The 22591-nt window shown below is 44.9% G+C and overlaps 1 protein-coding gene across 5 annotated transcripts in view; it reads right to left on the bottom strand.

The window, feature by feature from the left end:
• Positions 1 to 8154: 8154 nt before the first annotated feature.
• Positions 8155 to 22591, bottom strand: part of CSNK1A1 (casein kinase 1 alpha 1) — a 38040-nt gene continuing 23603 nt past the window's right edge. For 2 of the 5 annotated variants that reach the window (XM_029997756.2, XM_029997759.2), the window contains 5 exons: positions 19434 to 19512; positions 18341 to 18415; positions 17029 to 17135; positions 16034 to 16182; positions 8155 to 10849 (listed from right to left, as the gene is read on the bottom strand). In XM_029997756.2, the coding sequence (XP_029853616.1) occupies positions 10842 to 10849; positions 16034 to 16182; positions 17029 to 17135; positions 18341 to 18415; positions 19434 to 19512 (418 nt within the window). In that variant the 3' untranslated portion in view covers positions 8155 to 10841. Of the gene's footprint in view, positions 10850 to 16028; positions 16183 to 17028; positions 17136 to 18340; positions 18416 to 19433; positions 19513 to 22591 lie in introns of those variants that run through there. The other 3 variants (XM_029997758.2, XM_029997760.2, XM_029997757.2) reach the window with 2 other exon arrangements.

Genomic DNA, 22591 nt, shown 5'->3' with positions numbered 1-22591 from the left:
CGGCTTTATTTTGCCTCCTCCTCCGGGGAAGCGGCCCGAGCCCTTGCGAGGCTGCGTTAGCCCCTACCCTGGGGCTGGGGATCAGCTCCTGCGCAGGATAAAAGCTCGGGGCTGCTTCAGCCACCCCAGACCATCCAGGAGCAGGGTAATGCCATAACCAGGGTGGCAGGACCCTGAGCCATGGCTTGTCCCGCTCCAGCAGACCTCTCCCCGGGCAGCAAAAGGTCCCGCAGCCGCCAGCGGGCTGTGGCTGTGCTCCCAGCTGGACTTCGGTCCATGGGAGCCGGGAACAAGGAGCTGCAGCTGGCTCCCTCCGTCCACCCTCGTTTACATGGAAACGAGCAGGGAAAGCTAAACACACACATAGAGACTGGGAGTCAGAGCCTGCGCCGGGCAGGAGCAGGCAGCTGCCGGGATGGGCCCTGCGGGCTGCCCGGCTCGTGGTGCCCAGCTGCCCCAGGATCCCCTTACAGCCGGGGCACCTGTGGGGTCTGCACAGCACAGCGACAACACGCCATGAGGGAGGTGAAGAGCAAAGCTCACGCTGTCCCCTTTCCCCAGCACCGAGCCCGTGCTGGGGTCGGCACCCCCGCTGTCACTTCCCCCAGCACCAGCGTCCCTATGCTGAGCAGTTTTCAAGGGCAGGAACACATGCAGCACTTGCCTCCCCTTTGCCATGGACGTGTACCACCCCATCCCACCAGACCAGGACTCCTCCCTCTCTCATAACAGCCACCACCCAGACTCCTGCTTTTACTATCTTCTTCCTGCAAACGAGCAAGGGTCAGGCTTTTGCGTGGCTGTTGAGAAAGAGTCAGCCCCAACCTGCCCTCCCTGGCTTCACACACCAGCGACCAAAGTCCTGGAGCTGGAGAATCCAGCCGGAGCTGCAGCAGCCACGGAGGATTTCATCACTCAGCCTTGCCCCAGGTCTCACAGCTTCTGAAGTGGGTCTGTCCAGCCTAGGAGGACTAGCAGAAACAGAGCAACTTTGTACTTGCCCTCAATTAATGAGTGACCTATTTAGAAGAAAATCTGGGCTAAGTGGGATGAAGGAGCTGGAGGTGGCTGCTTAGGGGTGGCATGGCACAAAACAGGCCGAGCCCAGGAGCTCCAGATTAGTATGGGACAGAGAAGCCAGTTCAGAGCATTTTAAGAAACGCCCTAAAAGTTTTTATAGCTGGGGAAGAGAAAACCAGTCTGGAAACACCCTCACACTGCACCCTCCTTCCTGAGCCCACCAGCAAGGGGACATCCCCTGCCACCAGCCAGGGCTCAGCCAGCCCCAGTGCCTCCAAGGCAGGCAGAGGGACCAGGAGAGAGGCACAGAGAGGGTGCATGGGCAGGGGCAGCCCCCCCAGCAGTGGCAGGGAGGCTCTCAGCTCCTCTCTTGCCAGGGGCCATGGTGATGCTCTCAGCTGGGAGGTGGGGGCTGGAGCCTCCTCGCGTGCAGGAGCAGACGTTCCCCAGTGGGTAGAAGAGCCAGAGTACACGTTCGCCTGATGAAATCCTGCCGACAGCGGGAGCAGTGTTTCAACTCGATGGCAGCTTTGAAAGGTAGGCGTTGGTCCTACCCAGCAAGTGCGTTAAAAGAAGTGCTTATCTAACAGGACGTGCGAGTCAGATGCGTATCTCTCCTTCTAGAGACGGCGCTGCCCCGAGCTGGCAGCCTCCCCTCCTGCTCCAGAGCCTGGGAAAGCCAACTGCCCCGGACCGACCCCGGCAGGAGCAGACACGGCACCTGGAGGCCTCTCCGCAGAAAGGAGACTGGGTGGCAGCTCGCATGTTTTAAGCCAAAGCACTTCCCACGCTGCACTCGGCTTTCCATCAGCAACACCTCCATACTCCAGCTATGAGGCAAAACCAGGCCAGACACTAGGGATCTGCCACACTTCTCCTGATGCAAGCTGAAGCAATGAGCAGCTTATTCTCTCCCCATCTGAAAGAAAAGCAGTGCTACTTCTCAAGCTGGACCGTGGGGACCCAGGAACTGGGTGGGTGGATTTGAGAGGGCCGCCAGACTGAGCTTCGTTAACCAGCAGATACAAAAAGGTCTCTTTCAATACTTCATTTTGAACCCACATGGAAAGTACCACAGACATTTGCCTATGCCCCAAATGGCAGCAGCAGGTTGGCCAAGCAGGCGGAGACACAGCCGACCTGGCAGACCCAGAGAGGAGGCAAGCCCCGACCCGGTTCTGCCATGCTCTGCCCATTCTGCCAGACCACCCGTGTCTCCTTTACAGGCTCTTGCAGCAGAGCTGTTAAACACTTCCACCAGCCTCCAGCACCATTGCTAGCCTGGCACAGCGGTACCCCCAAACCCCCTCCACACTCAGACAAAGCGCTGCAGAAAACCTTTTTCCTGGGGGGGAAAAAGACATGGCAGGTCCCCCAGCAGCCGTCCCACTTGGGGCACAGCTCCGTGGACTGTCACAGCCCTGGCAGCCAGGCACAAGGATGATCTTAAGGCTTCAGCTGCTTTGTGTTCACCTAAGATTATCCATGGGCGGTTTAGCAGAATCAGGGCTTTTACCAAAGAGGCTGCTGGCCTGCAGCTGCAGGTCCAAGGACGGCTGGGCAAGCCCTGTGGAGCCGGCCCTGCTGAGGACATCCCCAGCTTTCCGTCCCCCCAGGCACGCTGACATGCAGGCTGGGAGCAGACAGAGCTGCTGCAGCAGTTTCAGTACCATCTCCACAGCAGCTGCCCCCACGCAGCCAGGATGCTCACAGCTGCTCCCTGGCACCAGGGTGAGGACCCAGCTGGGGCCAAGGGGAGCAGGGTGCAGACGGGACCAAGCTCTGGGCTGGGCCAACACTTTTGAAGCCACTCCAGAGTAGACATGCAGGTCTCCAGACCAGGGCAACACCCTCGACGCCAGCAGTAAGCTCCAGGGCAGCTGGAGAGCTGTCAAGAGAGCTGACGTGGAGCTGGTTCAGCCTTTAGCTCCCAGGATGTTGGCAGAGAGGCTGAGATCAGGACTTCAGCCCCAGCTCTCAGTTACTGCAGCGAGAATAAAAGCAGCTATAGATCCACACAGGAGGCTGCCCTGCCCTTCTAGAAATGGCATTTAGGCACAAGCACTTCTTTCCTGGAAAGTGTTCACTGGTGTTTGGGATTCCTTTCCATCCCACAAAGCTCCCCTCGCAACACTGATCCCGAGTACCCCACATTCCCACAGTTCAGCCATGTTAACAAACACCAGCAGCTGGCAAGCTATTTAGAGTAGCAGGATTGCTCCCAGCACGGCTTTCCTCTCCCATTACCTGCCAGAGGCACAGCCTGCCAGCACTGGAGGCGACAGCCCCACTGGAGCCCCGCACGTGCTAGAACCTCGCAGGCTTGCCACACTCCACGCAAGCCACCGTGTCATGCCTAGGAAGAGTTAAGCGTGCAATAGGCTTGTCTGTGCCCCGCTTGCTCCAGCATCTTGTATTTAAACGTCTTCCTAGAGGTTACAGAGAAGCTGCTGCAAACTGGGTGTTTGACCCGAAGGGATGTGGCAGCTCTGGGACCCTCTGTGTTGGGCTGGCCAGCCCCAGGGAGGCTCAGCACACGGCTGCTCCGGCAGTGGAGCTCCTTTGGGCAGCCAAACTGAATGCTGGGGCAAGAAACAAGCCTCCTCCCGCAGCCAACAGCCCCCTCGGCTGGGGCAAGGCGCCCTGCAGAGGGTCACCAGCGTGTGCCGCGTGCCTGGCTGGGGTGAGACAGGCTGCTCTCGCCCGTGAACGGAGGCTCACCGTGCCCCAAGCGCCGGGCCATGTGCCCCTCAAGCCAGGTCCCTCGCTGCCACCCCGGGTGCCGGGCTCCGCTGGGCACAGCTGTGCCCCGGTTCCAGGAAGGGGGGGGGCAAAGGGCAGCCAGCCCCCCCGCCGCTGCCTTTGCTGTGTTTACCAGTCACCCAGCAACCCTGCCGAGGAGAGCAGCCCTGGCTCTGCTTTCACAGCCTGCCCAGCTGCTGAGCCCCCAGGAACAGCAAGGCAGGGGAGAAGGGGGGAGGCCAGCAAGCAGGCAGCACCAGGCTTTCCCTTGGCAGCGGATGGGGGCAGGGGCCGGGCAGCTCCCCCAGGACTTCCCGAGGCGAGGGACGCACCAGAGTTCTCTAGGAAAGAGGAGCAGGCAGCTGCCTGCACGATCTTGGCACTGGGATCCAGCTTGTGTTAGAGCAACTGCTTCCTCCCCCTGCTCCCGGTCCTGTGAAGGGCCATAAATACATCTAAACACACTGCACATCCTGCAGACGCCCAGGTGTCCCTTGTCACCCATGTTCAACTCCTTCCTTGGAAAAGCCAGCCCTGGAAGAGCTGCCCAGCCGCAACTGGGCCAGTCTGTCCAGTCCCATGATTCCATCTCTCCGCAGCCACAGAAGGGATCCTGCCCACGCAGCTACCCCTGCCTGCAGCTGGGGTTTTGGGAGACACAGGAGCGGGAGCAGCAGGCTGACAAACCCCGACAGTCTTTCACTAGGAAAGGCTGAGCGCAGCACAGATCGGACCCCGCGAGCCGTTTGCATGTTGGGAAGCAAAAACAAGCCACTTCCAATCAGCGTCAAGTTCCCAAGCCCGGGCTTTGCCTCCTGGGAACGCGCTGCCAGACTCTGGCAGAGCCTGCTGGTTGCTGGTATGCGAGCCAGCCCTGGCCGGCAGTGGGCAGAGGACGGCTCCATGCCCAGCTCACGTCCCACCTGCGCTGCCCCGCGGCTGGGAGCCCCCCGCCAGCAGGTACGGGGAAGGTCAAGAGGCACAATGTAAAAAGCTGTCAGTGAGAAAGAGAAAGGTCACCGAGCAGTGACTTACGCCCATAATCAGTTTATGGGATTTGTTAGCAGCTTCAGGCTAGCTAGCCGGGAACTTGCTACGACCGCATCAGCTTGGCTTTAGCACAGCAGCACCTTCCCACGCAGGAGGAGCAACGCAAACAGGGTTTATTGATGCTCCTCGGTTACCCAGACACAAGCAGCACAGCAGGGCCATTGTAGCACGAGCCCATCTAATAAAAGCCATCAATTAATACTTCCTGGGCAGCCCAAGGGAAGAATGGCCACAGCTGGGTTCCTTGCCTTTCCTCCCCCAGAAGAAAGGAGTCTCAGGGAAGGAAGGCAAGCACTTCCAGGATGTGAGTCAGCAGGAATTTCTGGCCATACCTGCTGTTCAAACAGTGCCATGCAGCACTGAGGTCCAACTGGTATAACGCGAGGTCCGACTGGTGTAATGCGAGTGTCAGCCCCGAAGGAACACGAACACACGCTCCACCGTGCAAACACTCCTGATGCTATTCGCAGGCTTCGCCCCACCAGGTAACCCCGACCCAGACACGCCTGCTGCAAACAGTCCCAGTCCTGGCCAACACCAGCTGCTGCCACACTGGCAGCCACCAAGGAGGAGGAACGAGCTCAGCACAAGTCAGAGCTGTGCCAGCTGGAAGGCTTCAGCACACAAGAACAAATCTATTTGCTGCCCAAGTGATTTTCTCAGCTCAAAGGACTTGCACCAGTTTCTAGCTTTACCTCTCTGCTCTCCTCCCCCACTGCCTGACTGTACCTGCCCGTATGCCAAGGCAGGCAAAGGCTTCCGTGCTCCTCTCGGGTGACCTGGGCAAAGCCCTACCTACAGCTGCCACCAGATGAAGATCTGGTAAATCCTATCAGCAGAGGCCAGCCAGCTTGGTCCAGCTGCAGGCCAGCCATGAGAAACTGCTTTTGAACACTGGAGCCAACTGCAAGCCCCAAGCTGGGCCTGGGGTCAGCCCACTGTACCTACCTGGGGACAACAGGATTTGTGAAACATCAGTCCTTGTAGTCATCTAGAGATGGGCACGAGGCTCTTTAAAACTACCCACGCTGCTGATAAGCAGTTACCAGTTGGTGTACAAAAACCACGAGAGAAGCGCGTGCAGCAGCGAGGGCCAGCCAGCCAGCCATCGCGGTAAGCTCTGCCAAAGAACCGCGGGGGCTCTCAGTTAAACACATCTGATGGTCTCATTGGGAAAAGTCCCATTGCGCCGCTTTGGCGTCGGTATGTGCCACAGCAACACAAGGGACTCGTTCAAGGTCTGAGGAAGGGAAAGGGACGATTTGTTCATCACGCCCCTGGTCTGGGGAACCATGAGGTCCCACAAAGCACAACTGAGTCATGCAAGTACCACTGCCCCACCTCTGCCAGTTATCTGAATTGTGCTGAGTCAAGCACCTGCCCTGTGTATTTACAGGGCTGTAAAGGGTTAGGCCAAGATTTATCATTACACACAGGGGCTTCGACTGCAAAAATGAAAGCTCAAAAGCCAGTCTACCCTGTACGACAGCATGTACACTCCTTCAAGGTCTTCTGATGATCTCAAATTGCTCTCATTCAAAAAAAAATTCAAAGTCCATCACCTGCAAAGTAGCTCAAGGCTTGCTATTATTTCAAGGGTGGTGAACAGGGAGCAGCGCAGGCATCCAGGAGCCTGCTCTTTGGGACACAACCAGTGCACACAGTAACTCTTAAAGAGCTTCTCCACCAGCTACACATATTGATGCTACCCTTCAAAGTTGGAGAGAGAAAGAAATGAAGACCAGCTGTGTTTACAGAAACCAATCTGCATTATCAACAGGAACAAAAGGCTCCTTGGGAGGGGAGGGAAAACAAGTTAGGACTGAGTGTGCCCAGGTACTTCCAGAAGCAGCCCCCGATACCAAAATGCCAAGCTGTTCTCTGGAAAAGGAGCTACATCACCTTTGCGGTTACTTTATGGACAAAAATACTTGGAAACCTATCACTCAAGCCTGGTGTGAGAATACTCCCTAGCTCCTCCTGATTTCCAACTACCCGAATTCAGCACTAGCAATAGTCACATCTCACGTGATGCAAAAAGTCAAGTTAGCATCTTAATTTAAAAGATTGCACACCTTTAGTACTGAGCTTTGCAAAGCAGCCGAGCCCACTGTGGTTCTTTTAAAAACAAGGACACAGTGCTATGTTTTGGACACAGGCTTCCCTTAACACACCACCTTTCCATCATGGCTAAGGACAACACAGTCCTGGGTCCGTTTTGAAAAGCTTCATTAATGCAGCTGTGAACGATGAACATCCTTGCATCCTAGCACAACAGTCAAGCTCCATTCTTTGCATGCAGACCTGGTACCACCCTCCCCCCCTTCCTGTTTAACCCTGGATAACAAGGATTACATTAAAGAGCCATTTCCACATTAGAACATGCCATGAACACAGTCCTTCTGCTCAGGCCCTATTAGGAGGGTGGGCACTTCCTCTGTGTCATCCCTTGCCTCATGCTTCCAGAGGCATTAGTGCTCTGAGCAGACAGCTCTTCCTCCCAGCCCACTTTTCCTTTTTGTCTGGAGCCTGCTGTGCTCATAAACTTGTATTATGACATCAAACTGATATGAAATCATGATTTCACTGCGATTAAGGAGCAGATGGGGCTGACGGAGCTGGCTAAGCAACAAATCTTCTAAATTGGAGAATGCTGTCAAGAGAAATTAAAGCCTTATGCAAAAAAAGCCAACTTGGGATCACAGACAAATTCCAGCTAGAAGGGACTGCAGGGAAGCATCTAGCCCAACCTCCTGCGCAAAGCAGCACAGATACAACTTGGGCACCTTCACCTCTGCTGCACTCCGTTTTAGGAAAGGCAAGCACACAAAGCACGTACAAGTTCCTGCAAGTTGTAAGCAACGCACCTGAAAAAGCCAACTGAGAGAACAGGCAGAACAATGCAGGAGCAGAGCAAGCTGACACATAAGCTTGAAAAATAACTCCTATACAGATAGAATTCAATAGAAATCAGCCAAAAAAAAAAAAAAAAAAAAGGAACCAGTATGCTGCACATGAGCACTCCAAATTAAGCAAGCATTTAAAAGGTGGCCTTGGGACACCTCTCAGAATTGTTAGGAGGTTAATAAATTTCTTTGAAACCCCGTACACAGCTTAGTAAGATGACTAAGCACCTGTTGTCACAGCCTAATGTCATTACCTGAATTCTAGCACTTTCCAGGGAGCACGAGGTTGTAGTTCTTGCGCTTTACAGCCTCTGTTATAATGATAATTACTTGTAAAGGGCCTGGGATTGCTTACAAGAGTTTTTCACTTTGCATCAGGACAGCAGATAAGAATAAACCTCCCAACACAAAACCTTTGCAGAGCTGCAACCAGAAGTCAAGATCCACATAGTTTTTAATGCTTTCAGTTTTAAGTCTGTTACAAACCAAATAGATTATACAGCAAATGAGTGTTCAGTATCACAGCATCTCTTTAAGGAAGGTTGCCATCTTCTTCGTTGTTCAGCATGTCTGGTGCAGGCTGGTTTTCTGCAAAGCAGCATGACACAGCCGACAGTTTAAGCCCACACTTCTGTGCAGAAGTAAACTCTATTAACACACCATGTCTGAAAGACTAACTGGACTCCACGCTCCTCCGTAGGACAAGACTTGCAGTTTTAAGAACTACAAACCAATGCATTTTGACACTCCAAGCATATGAACTGTTCTTGCTTACAGTGCTTATCAAGGGCAGTTTTGTTTCTAAAATTTGACAACCCTCCTCAAAGTCATGAGTAAATTTAATGGACAGAGGAAAAAATTTCTTCTGAAACCAAATCATTTCCTCCGACTTTCGAATATCTCATGTCAAAGCAAGAAAAGTTGTGCCAAAACAATTCCAAGCAGCCACTCTGAAAACAGCTGCCAAGACATTTCCATTGATGCTTCTTCCCCTTCTGCCAATGCATGTTGTCAGATGCATTGCCTAGACAGTAGAAATCATATATAAGGACATAACATAGTATTCTAGATACCAGTTCTTAGAAACATACCAGTTTTCATATGAAGCATTGCTTGTAAAGCATCCTTATTCGGATGGGGTAATACTCAGAGTCTAGAAAAACACCCTAGCCAGAAGAATGAGCTACGTTTCTTCTTCCACCTTCCAGGTAACAGAGAGAGACCGCTCTGACTCAGAAGAGAAGTTTCCAAATGTGCACCGGTATCTCTGAAGCCCGGAAGACTTTTTGCCTCCCTGTACTCCCAGATTATCTATACAAATGTTTATTAGCACACAATGTTCTCCAGCTAAAGTTTAACATCTTCTCAGGGCAGATCCTTCTCGTAAAGAGAGTATGCATAGTGACCGCAGGACAGTGCGGCCTTGATCCAGATTACCACTCCGTGATGACAGAGAGTGCACAGTGTAAATATTATGATCTTGAAGAAATGGTTTTAAAAATGAAAGACCTTTTCAAACAGTAAAAATATGAACTGTGAGCAGGAACTCTGCTACATGCATGGAAACTGTCTAAAAAGCTAACATACAAACAACATTTACACAATAGGCATCTGGCAGCATTTTCAGACATTTTTTTAATTTATTCTGACATGCTATAAAGGAATAAATTACACTGTTAAAGAATTACCAGCAATAAAAGTATTTCTTTCTTTCAGCTGGGCTAGAATAGGAGTGAGAAGGAAGACAGCCCGGGGCAGTAACCAATGTGAACTCTGCATGGTGCGAGGCTGTCCCCAAGAACAAGAGTAAATCTGGTCATATCCACTTCACAAGAACTTGAAAGAAAATGCCTTGGTTTAAAACCATCCAAATACTCCATTCAAATTTTTCTCAAAACTAGCAATCACAAGTCAGTCCAGCCGATGCATGACATGGCAATGCTCAGAGGCTGCCAATACCAGGTCTGCAAAAGATGCCATTTCATTTAAAAAAAATCCAATCTTAGTATAGAGGGCTGGTCTCAAACAACAAGTTATAAAAATGCAAGACTGCCCCTTCCCCCTCAAGGGAAAAATACAAAATTTATTTAAAAACAAAATGAGGAAGAGTTACAACACTAAATCTAAAATGATTTAGAAAGAAATATGACTTCTTTTGCTTAACAAATGGCCTCGAAACTTGGTTTAAAAACAGGGTAATGTAGATTTCTTAAACTGAATTAACAAGGCAAATTAAAAAAAAAAATCTCATTTCCTTACAGAAACAGTTTTTAGTTTTTAATGAACTTGTAAACAAAAAGCTCCCGCTTCAAAATAAAAACAAAATCCCAGATCATATAGATGTTTACAGTGATTACATTTATCTAAGCAACTTACATACAGGTTCAGTTGTAAGATGTTAACTAAATTTTGTGACAAATATGCTGTTTTTCCTTTTATACCAAGAACATTATAGAGTTAATGCAGAGTCCTAAAGATTATCTAGTAGTCGCTAAGTTTCTCTTAAGTCTTCACTTTAGATGCTGTTATTTCTAGCACAGGTAAGCAGGCAGAGTCTTTCATACGCTTAAAAACTGGAATCTTTGGTTACTACCATGTCAGCTGGCTTGGTATGTTGCACATAGAAGCCAACAACTTTAAGAATGTTTTAAGTGTACAACTTTCAAAACCCAGGGAGGAATAACCAGAAAAGAGTGCACAATTGTGAGCATTTACAATTATCACAACTGTTGCCGAAGACTGTTCATGCCATTCTTCCAAAACAATGAGATCTCATAAGCAGTGTAGTTCAAAGTAAAAAGGTAACAAAAATTGGCATATGCACAATTTTCTCCACTTGTGTGTCAACCATTAGTTAACTTTTCCACTTGAAAAAAATGCAATAGAAAACTGGACACCATGTTTCACTATCTCAGTAATATTCACAATTACAGCTGCTACAACTCAAAGTGCAGCATCACTGACACTGCCCAGAGCCAGTTTATACTGATAGTAAGTTCTTTACACCAAGTAAATGGTTGCCCACAGCCACTGGCAAGTGTACGTATGAACTAAAATTTCTAGGATTTGGGGAGTGACAAGTCCTGCTCCGATCTGCTCTGCTTTGTCCCATCCTCGCCATGCTCAGAAACCTGCAAGATAAACACAAGGGCAACTTACTGATATGGGATGAAAATGAGAAATAACCTTCACAGTAGGAGAATTAAACATCAGTTATGGTCATTCAAAGGGGAAAATGCTCCTCCATCTCAGAACTGCAGAGCTCCTGGCATCCATTTCCAAAGCTAACTAGCATTTGCCACCAGCCTTTAGCTCAAACACACACCTCTCACTCACACCTACTGCTGCACTGGAAAACAGGCTTATGCACCAGCTGGATGTCACATTCCTCAAATAGGAATTCAGACCAACAGTTTGAAAACAAGATGTGTTATTGCCACTAGGAAGCAGGATGTAATTTCATAGGATTGTTTTCTACTTGTCTGCAATGTCTCATGTTTATACCCTTGAATGTCAAACTGTCATCTGATTGCAGTGGTGTTCTTCAGAGACTCAGTACAGCCATGTCACACAGACAAAAGGAAAAGGAACAGGAATAACTTACCTTACAGTAACTGGTGTTCACTACATGCTCACATGTATGACACTCTGGGCAACCAGAACAGAAGCGAGAACCTTTGACAGCAACTAGGAACCCAGCATACCTTCTGTCCTTGGAAGGACAAGAGTAACAACTCATGTGACGTGGGGGTGGGGTGTCACATCATGGAAAAGGGAGAGTGAAGGAATATATATGCAGATCTCAAAGAACCAGTTACTGCAAGCTAAGCCAGTCTTCTCTTCATGTGACTGCTTATATACTCATTTCTGGTGACTGAGGTAGTAGCACTGTGCTTTAAAGAGGTAACAAGAGTCTCAATCAAAGACTACTTTGCCAAGCAAGTTTCCGTTCTGGATGCCCTCCAAACAGCATGGTATTCTGTCAATGTATGAATTCATCTGAGCAACAGCTCTGAGTTTTTGCAACAGAAACCTCTTCAGAGTGAAATACAGACAAAGCTGACCTCAGCTATAGCTTGTGCTGTCATCCAGAGAGAAGCAGGTGCAGACAAGTCTTAAACATAGCCTGACATTCAATCAAAAATGTATCTGGATAGTACCCAGAAGACAGTTTATATCTTCCAGAATAGGCTACAGGTAATTTAGAAGAGATTAAATAGCTTTGTTTGAACCCAATCTTAATGCACTGATGGACAATTCTCTTTATTGAGCTCTAGTAATTCTAAAAAAAAAAAAAAAAAAAAAAAATTCCTGCACCAGAATGAAGACAGTCATTCCCACTTGAGTGCAAATTCTCACAGAAACCCTAGTGGTTCCTTAGTTCCATTGGCATAAAGTTGTCCATAAGCCTTGATGCATACAACCAAAAGTTACACCATTTTTCCATTTAGTGTGTTGAGTAGTGAACATTGATTCATCATTTGAACCACTTTCTCCATCAAAGAAGCCAAAACTAAGTCCACAAAGGAGGAGTGTGCTCCCAGTGTGGAAACAGATCAACTCATTGCTTTAGAAGCCTGGACTTTTCAAATGAAAATGGGATCTTGAACCTGAGGACAAAGGACATGCTAACAAATTATATGCTGCTATTTGTTAGAATACCTCAAATTCAAGGTATTATGGGCAAGAGAACGCCCAACTCTACAGAGAGCAATAGGGAACTGGATTCAAACCACAACATCCCTTTCGAGTCCTATTAAGACTACATAGAAGTGTTCCCAAACACAGCCTAACCACAGCTGTCAGATGTTGAGACTTCACATAGCACACAAGATTTTGCCAGTATGAAGAACATGCTGAAGAGTTTATGCCAGCGTCTCTTCACTATATACAGGGCCAGCTCAAATCTGCACATTCATCACTCCTTGTCCTTCCGGGGTGTTACCCAAAACTTTGATAATCTCTATGCTATGTCAGGGATACTCAAATTGCTTTATTACTACCATAGCTGGAGATCTGATGAACCGGGGAAGAGTAACTGTACTGTCATACTTTAAGAAGCACCTCTACTTGAGAAGTGTTCAAACCTTTTCACTATTAAGTAGCTGTAGAGACAAACAGTGAAAAGTATTTAGTTGTCAATTGGCTAAATCTCAAGTAGTGAACTAATAGTCTGTTCTGAGAAATACTGCCACAACCATAGGCGTCCAGTGAATGCTAATGGCACTGCTGACAGGCTTACAGAACTCTACACTGAAGTGAATTAAAAACACCTCTCACAAATGGAACTGATAGACTTTATTCTGGAGATAGACTGCTTGAGTCAGTTTTATGACTGAGGGAACCTGACTGTAAGCATTGTAACAAATCACACCTGAACAACTGCTTCACTGTCAAGAGATCAAGAGCTAAACTTCCCAGAGTCAGCAGAGAAGCTCTGTCTGTTCAAACAGTTCACCCCTCCCAAGTTAAAAAAAACAGCTGACCTTGCTGTTACAAAAGACACTGCACAGGGTTCCAGAGAGCGACAGGAAAAAAAAAAAAAAAAAAAAGAAAAAAGGCCATTGACAGAACAGGCTACCCTGGAACCAAACAGAATATTCAGTCTGAATAACCTATAGGATTCAGTGAGATGGTTTAATATGGATCTGAGTTAAGGTAGCCAGGAAGAGCTATAAATGAGCACACTGTCCAAACAACCTAAGTCAGGTAAGTCTCTGGACATTGTTTGAAAGAATTAAGGTTTCACCACCCTCCCCAGATACACATCTTCAATAGTACTTGCACTTTATACAGTATATTTTAAGATCTTAACCAATAAATGCACCTGTAAATTGCTATTTCCAGTACTCTTGTTAAACTGGATATGGTTACCAGAGGGGTATAATTTGCTATCATGAAGCCTTTTAAGCCACTTCAGCATAAGCTTTGCTACAGCAACTACATGAGAATTTAACTGAACTCTGGAAAAGATAACCAGGTATTTCATTAATCTTCAATGTGGCAGCAAAATATAAGCCATACAGCCTCCTGCTTGAGCTTAGCTGGTTTCAGAAAATCTTCATTAACAGGCAATATTCCCCACAAAAAGGCATGTAGGATTTTAGAAATCTGGAATCTTTACTTTGATGAAGAGACTAAGGTAACTATTTCAGGAAGCTGAGGAAGTCTTCAGATGTTTGACAAGCACTACTTTAACGCTTTGCTGACATTACAACTTGATTGATCCAAAGGTCACAAGCCTTTTCTTCATGATGGTGAGGGGAGAGAAGGGAGTCATTCCCCCAAAAGGCTGTTACTTTGTGAAAGAGCCCATGAAATTCTGCTAGAAAAACAGCAACTTCTCCACAGCTATAGTGATGAGCCTTGTTACCAAAGGACAGTGTGATGAGGAATGTCCATCAAGAGAGAGAAATAGTCTATAAGGTTCAACTGCAAGACCACTTCCCCGTTACTCATGCTTGTCAGTCAGCTGCAGCTTTGTACTCTGTCACTAAATCATAACTACAAGGTGGAGGCAGGTAATCATTATAATGACTTTTTCTTCACTTATGGTATAGCACTTGGTCAGAGACCACCTGAGCCAGGAGAGTAGCACATTAAACCTTGGAATACTTCACCAGCAAAACAATATTTCAAGTGCATACAACTTGATTTTCAGGGCAGTGTCCATTTACAGATCATCACCTCCTGTAAGACCTTCACTTCAAGCACGAGCTGTTGTGAAGAATCCACATTTTTTCTCAGATTATTTCCTCCTGCTCTAACAGCCAACCTCTCCACACCCCGACATCAGGCTGGGTTCAGTAGTGGGTTTTGAACACCAGTCAGAGCTTCTTTATTTCAAGAAGCAGCCTAAGCCTGGGTGCTTAATCATCAAGTCTGCTACATACTGGCTTTTCAGCTGAAGGAACTGGTTTATAGCCTTCAGTGTTGTAATACCTGTCAGCTCCAGCAAAACAAGTTGGATTCTTTATGCCACAAAGCATCTGACATTTAATGGTATCCTATGGAAATTTTTTTCTTCAAGAAACCATTTCAGATTGAGCCTTGGGAAGACCAGCAGGTTATTTCACTTTATATTTTTCTGGATGAAGCGTTATATTTTTGGATAGCTATTTTGACTAAAGCCACCTGGTAATGTTCGAATGCTGCCACAATACATGAAAAACAATGTTTTGATAAGTTTATTGTAAACACTTTAGCATTTCTTTGACTCCCAAGTCTGTCATGTTAGCTTAATATATAGTTTTATACATACAAAAATGATAGTCAGGACAAGAATGTCCTGAAGAATAGCAAGTACTAGCAATACCTCAGTACATAACTTAAATCTAGCTTCTCTATTCTCACTTGAACAACCTCAATAGCTTCAATTTTATCCACAGCTCATCTTGAGGAATCAGTTTCATTACAAGACTGGCTGTAATAGTCACTAGCTGTAGCAGTTTCATTCTAGTGACTTACTAGATTAACACTGGCAGATTTACAACACAAAAAAATTTAAAAAGCTTCTAGAATGTGTTAAAAAACCAACAACCCGTGCCTTTTCAGAACTCAGTTTTCAGTTTTTGCACAATTACATCTTGAACATTTCACATTTCCCTTTGAAACCATAACCTACAAACATTAAAAATAGTCAAGAAACCTGAAGCCCCACCCCAGAGCATCCAGATACTTGAGAAAATTGTGACTTGGCAGTCCACAGCAGTTCCTTGATTTAGGCAAGACATTTTGATCTCACTAGTCCTCTCCTTTAACTCTGGACCAAATGCCTGAATGTAAACCCACTGGAGGAAGCCAGATCATTCACAATTTTCTGTTTACAATGTTCAAGACATACAGAAGCAAACTCACAGCACTATACCAGCTGGAACACAGTAGAACCCAAAGTCTCTAGATCCTTGCCTAGTTAATGAGAATTATCCCTTAAGAAGTGTTAGGTCTAGGATTTTGGATTGTATTATATATTTATATATATATAAATATATATGTATATATATATAAATAAAAATGTCACATTCCCAACACCAAGTCAGTTTCTTGTTTTTGGAAAGTGGTTAATGCGGGAGCAAAAGATGCAGTGGTTAAAATGACCCAACATCCCCAGAAGAAATGATATGAAGAACAAGGACATTTTGGTATAAAGTTAGTAGTCAAATTCTCCAAGGACGTCTTTTGTTTTTGCTTTTTAAATTAACAGCCAAATACATTTTTTAAACCACCTCCTTGATCTAACACTTAAATTGCTGACATTGTCCAAATTAGTGTAATTTTTTTTTTCCTGTAACGTCACTTGGTTCTTGGCTACTAACCTTTCATGTTACTCTTGGATTTGTCAGTTTGCTTGCCTGTGGGGGTTTGGGCCTGCTGCCCCTGCCCACTGGAAGAGGCTGCCTGCTGTGCTGCTTTCTGCTTTAACATTGTCCAGTCGAATGTGTAGTCATATTGGTGGTTCAAGGTCCTAGAAAAGAGTGAAATACTTTGCTGTAATACATCATAACTTCCTTATTACTAATACCAAGCCTTTGCTGAAAACCCAGAACTAGAGGTTAACTCTTTTTGTAAGCTGCTTTGGAGATTAAGAATGCTATACAAATGCTAAGTATTACTAACTTAAAGGTTTCTTGAAGCAAGCCCAAATACCATCAAGCAGTGTTTTCTTTACTGTTTACACAAAAGTCTGTAGAAGAAGCACTTCCTCACAACCCAGCTTACACATTTGTCTGCACTGAGGTTCTCAGCTTTTCTTTTTTCTTTTTTTTTAAATATATATAGTTTTAAAGAGAGACTGCAGTATCGTAGAACGTAGAAAAAAAATTGCTTTAGATTCCAGAAACCTGGGGGAAGACTTTTGAGAGATCAGTACCAGCTCTTCTTTTAACAGATGCTGTTCACTCCACAAGGCTCAATGAAACAGCACTATTTCCCTCCATTGAGATCTATCTCCTGGGCACCACTGCTAGTCCCATCACCAATCTCTAAACACAAAAAGCCTCTAACACTTCTACTGAGGGGTTGATTTCTTAAACTACTTGCAACAGAACTTGAAGCATGGGCTCAACCCTCTAGCATTAGTGGTCAGATCATGCAACACAAAAACAAGGGAATCTTTCCCTTCATGTTTAACATTGAACAATATTTTTCAGGTCCTTCAAACAGCTTTTCTAACTGAAATGAAAGAAAGTCCCAGAGGAACTCCCTACACCATACACATATGGAGCAGCTTTCTGCAGTGCAAGTCCCACAGAACAGTTACCAACTGGTAAAGCACTAACAAATTTCTGTACTTTTCCACTTTGAGACTGACCTGAAAAGAATACGGAATAATTGCCTCAGATACATGTAATCTGGTGCCTCTTCAAAGCGCAGGCCACGACAGTAGTTCAGATACATGGCAAATTCTGCAGGGAATCCCTGTAAATCAACAATGTTAATCAAGCCATGGCTTGCAGCAAAAAGCTTCTAACAACCCGTAAGAAGGCAAAAAGCTGTATTTCTGTCTATATGGCAGAGAAAAAATTGGCTGAAGATTCATAAGTCTAAGTTCCACTTTGCCTCTAGTTATTCATTTATTCTGTATTTCAGGAAGTGGATTTGATCAGCAGGTTACCAGGTACACATTCCTTCCCCAGAATTGTTACCTGATGTATGTTTTGCAGTCGCAAGTCCTCTGCTACCAAAACCTTCAACATACAACATATTTAAAGCACTTCATTCGTCCTAATTAAACCTAGTTTTTATTAACTAGGTCTCTGAAACAAGTACTAATTGTCTCTTAAAAGATTCCACTTATGTTTCCTTGATAATCTACTTCAACATACTAGAGGCAAGGTCAGTTACCACTATAAAGTGTGAAGACTTAAACCATAAAAACCTTTTTCAAAGATTCCCTGCTTTACATATTTGTACATTTAATGCTATATTAAAGCCTACACACGAACAGGTAATAGCATGCAGCATAATGCTGTACTACAAGAAAGAAAACACAGGGTATAACAGTTCAGCAGTTTGGAAGATGCTGTCAGACTGTAAGGGTGTATAAATGTGCCTGACTATAAAGTGCAATCCTTGGTGCTGCTGTTTGATGTGCAAGAATTACCATGTGTTCTCAAGGACCTTTGTTAAGAAGCACGTGGCTGCCACGGTTCAAGAGAAATCTTAAGACCCAAAGGATAGCATTAGAAAAATCATTCTGTGACATGGCTTTAAAGATCACTTGACATCCAATTTCACTACAGCCTCTATTTGAGATACAGAAGACAAGATGAACAATCTTGAAGAGGCAGAAACAAGCATATACAGGCAAGCTATACAGCTCTATCTTGACGAAATGAACAAGCCTCACTTAAGAGAGCTGGAGAGCTTGCACAGCCAACAGTCACCAAGAACTGGTATGATGGTGGCATGAACTATGCCAAGAAACAGCAGCGAATGCCTGCCCTGTTACACACATACAGTCTTGCTGGGTGGCCAAACCCAAGGCACCCATGACTGCCAGAGAAGTATTATTCAGCAGCAAATGCCATGTGAGACTATCTAATATATTGGCTCTAGTTTTAAAAAAACAATAAAGAAAAGACCTTCCATTTCACAGTATGACATCATTTGGAAACTCTTACCTTACACAAAACCTCAACAGGAGTGGACATTTTCTTTTCACTAATCTTTTCATACTTTTGCTTCTTTGTTGCAGCCTGTGGAACATGTAGGTCACAATATAAGAGATATTGTGCAACACTGGATGAACAAGGACAGTAGCAAAAAAAAAAAAATGACAAAAATCCTTTGGTCAACCGTAAGTATTTTATGTGAAATCTCCAAGTCCCACACACTTATTGCAAAGGGAATGAAGGTCAATCTGGTATTAAGATTTGGACTCAGTTTAATACCATTTGTTGCAGACTAATGCTTCGATCACATGGCACAGCTCGTGTAGTTCTAGCTGCTGCTTTTGTCTGTTAAACAGACCAGACTTGCATTTACATTTGCCAAAGTTCTATTAATTCCCACTCAGTACCCCATTCAAGGGTTGCCTGCGTGTTTCAGTAAGCAGCCATTACATTCATTTGCAGACGAAGAGTTCTAGTGCTTCACAAGCTGCTTGCCTTTTTAGAAAACTTGCAGCTGCAACACCATTTGAGTTACACAACTCTCACATGGAGGAAGAAAAACAATTACAAACATGAAAACAAATCACTGAAGTCTATATAACAGAAGAAAGAAATATTTGCCATGCTTGTACTTGGCTACCATACATGCAAATACTTGAAACAAGTCTGTTGTGGCTAATAATTATTCAGTTGTGCCATAAACTGGACTGAAGATATCGCTAAAGCTGAACTTGCTAGGCGAGAGATTATTTCCATGCTCTCTACATCAATTCAAAAAGCCACTAACAATGTTATTCTCTGCTTCCCAAAAAGGGCCTCAGCCTACAAGACGACAATAATAATTTGCAAAGATGACGTAAGCTATTGTTTAGTATAAATTTTAAGACAGTCTAACAATACACATTTTGCCTGCTGCATGAGAAGCAGAAAGAACTTTTCTTCTACATTCTATAAATATCATGCCTTGGGAAAAGCCGTTTTGTATAACTGAAGCTAAACATTATATACAACCACCTATCCGGACCAGCAGGCAGAAGCACAATACCCAAACACTAAAAAAAAAAAAAGGAAGAGGGGGGGGTGGGAAGGCAACATAACCTACCTTTAATCCTTGCCAAGGCAGACTGGTTCTGTTAAAGTACATCAATACATAGCCTAGAGACTCCATGTCATCCCGACGACTGGAGAAAGAGGAAGAACATGATGAATTACAAATTTCAGCATTTCATACTTTTTTCCAAATAGTGCAAGCATTCCAAAATTAAAAAAAAAATAATAGTAATTAAGGAACAAAACCTAAGCTTTGGTGCAAAGGAAGGTCTCTTTCTAATACAGCTAAGACATCTAGGTGTTCAGGATTCCACTGGCAGGCACGTAACAAGTCTTCACAAGCAGGAAGATCCTATTCATTTTTCAAGCAAGGAATAGTCAGTAGGTATTGTGTGTGGTAAGTTTCCATCTGCAGTTACATTAGAATAATTTGGGAAACATAAAAACTTTGGAAAATAAAAAGTGAAACGTTAAATGTCTTTCCCATTTAATTAAGTAGCTTGGATAGAAACGGAAGTTTTACCTGTAGGAACCACAGAACACATTTTAAAAGACACACGATGTTAGCCTTAACTTTGTTAAGGAAGATTTTTCCCTGAACCTTGCCTCAGTCTGGGACCAATGCTGAACATCTAGCCTCAGAAGGGCATAATTCCTTTCTTTCTTCACTTCTGTTAAAAAAAACCTGAACTGTCTCTGTGATTTTTGAAAGAAAAGCAGTATTAAGAAAGGTGCATGCATCAATCTGAGAGGTGCCTCTACTTTCTTCCCATATGAAGCCTGTTTCAAGGCAGCTAGAGAACTCCAAAGTTATCCATCCATAGACTTCAGTGAGAATTTGCATGCAAACTCTCATCTAAAAGGCTTCAAATGTCTTCTGTACTGCATATGCTCCAGATCCACACTTCAGCCACATGAACACCATCATACTTTGCTACACAGCTTTCGTGATTACTAAGGCTAGTACAGTTCACTGAAGTGGAAAAAACACTCCATGATTTTTTTCCTCTTGGCAAAGTTGCCTCTTCCCAGCTGTGGCAGAATCAGATTTTTCCTCTGACTGCCCCTCTGCAGCTGACATCTATTTAACAGGAGACAGAAAAATAACTTATTTTTCTCCTCCCAGCTTCCTTATCAAAAGAACCTGACGGGTATTGCCGCTGCTTTGCCACCCAGGCAGATCTGCAAGAAAAGCATTTAAATGGTGGCAAGAAAGACTACGCACCTACTACCCCCACAAGGGAGCAAAAGGCTGAGAGCGGTATTGCAAACAGGATTATACATATGGGTGAGAGTAAAACAGCTCCCTTTAAATGAGAACAATCTGTAAAAACCTGGACAGATCCACCTCCAGATCTTGGTATGAGAGGAAAGAAGTGGTAAGTGATGCTTTATGTTATAGCCAACCCAGTATAACCACTAATAATCACCAGAATGGCCTGCCTGTCAGCCCCTCAACTCATGTTCCAGCTCTCTAACCCTTTCAGGAACCTGTTCAGGGAGCTATCCAAGAAGAAAATCAGCTTGGCTTCCTAAACTGTTTCACCACAAGGCCAAAAAAGCACTAGCTGTGCCCAGGGGTCAGGGAAGAGAAGATTGCTTTACTTCTCTTGACAGCAGCTAGCTCTGAGGTCATCTCAGCTATAACATGAAACCACAGCCAAAGTGAGGGATGAAAAATGATACTAAGACCACAGATTTCAGCCTGCAAAACTTGCTAATTCTATTAGAATTGCAGATTTTAATCAACAGGATTCAGTGAACCAGTATGGGGTCATGACATAAAATTACATTTTCTGAGAAGGCAGTGGTAAATTCAGAAGCAATAAAGGGATTAATAGTTTCCATCCCCCATCCAGTTCATTGTTTCAATGTTTATTTTCATGATTTTTTAGTAGGAAACATTTAGTTCTGTAAATCTGTAATGGATATATTACATTTGATCATATATTGATAAAAGTGATTTTCAGGATTTGGAAAACAGGACAATACTGTCCATTACTAAAACATGAAATGGATAACACTGCAAACAGCTCCCCGAGAATAGCTGTCATCTCCCCGAGAATAGCTGTCATTACATATAGGAAAACATGTTCTGTAACAGTTGAAGTACAGCACTAACAGTTGAAATATTCTGCCATAACCTTCAGGACTGGTTTTCTCTTGATTACAGGAATATTATTTGTTTGCCTCACTGTTGGCTTGATCTAGACAGTCTAATAGCTTACAGCATGCACCAAGCTACATTTCTAATTATATTAGAATTCCCAGTACCAGCAGAAATGGTACAAAACCTCCAACTAAATTAAAAAACAATAGTCCTTTGCAGTTCCCTCCCTTCACTGTAAGGTGCTAACACACCTATTGCCTTACAAGAAAGGCTTGGGTTCTATGAAATGTACTTACTTCAGAAATGACACCTGTCATTTATTCTACTTGACCCACATGTTAAGTAGGCTTAAATAATGACACTGACAGACAATAAAATACACTTAAGGAACCTTAAGGAAATTAAGGCAAGGAGAAAGCATGAAGCATTTTAAAGCACCAAATATTTGTAAGTCACATGTTCTGTTGAAGTTGACCACTAGGAATTTAGTCATTCCTGTCCTGATTAAATTGAAGGTCAGAGGCACAGACATTCATGGAAGTTTTAACTATGTCTAAGCAACCTCAGTACCACGTGGTAAAGCCACACTATTACACTTATACATTACAGTATCTAGGCATATAGGTAAGGAAGAGAGGCATCACTTCATATCTCACGAGTACCTAACATACACTTCCAAACAACCCAAAGTACTATCACCACTGGACCACTGCTAGGATACTGTAGTAGCAATATGCTTTTGATCCAGATGACAAAAATGTGTTTGTTGATTAAGCAAAGCTGAAACATATAAACATATATATACACACATATACATGTGTACATATATACATAGAGCACCACAACTATGGTTGCATGTACCAGAAACCAAAATACAGTATGAGTGAAGTAGATCTTTAAGTCTTGCTTGCAGGCAAAAAGATAAACAATAGTGTACTCACTTGAAGGGAGAGTGAGAAAACAGGACACAGACACCAGCTTTAGAATACCCTTTCTGGCTACAGAATTGCATCTCAAGCCAGTCAGCGGTGGCATCAACAGGTACCAACACAATCAGGAAAGTGCACCATTTTATTTGTGAAGGTCCTCTGACAGATCCA

This window comes from Aquila chrysaetos, chromosome 22 (genome assembly GCF_900496995.4).
Source record: "Aquila chrysaetos chrysaetos chromosome 22, bAquChr1.4, whole genome shotgun sequence".
Classification (NCBI taxonomy): domain Eukaryota; kingdom Metazoa; phylum Chordata; class Aves; order Accipitriformes; family Accipitridae; genus Aquila; species Aquila chrysaetos.
This window is presented reverse-complemented; position numbering and strand designations above follow the sequence as displayed.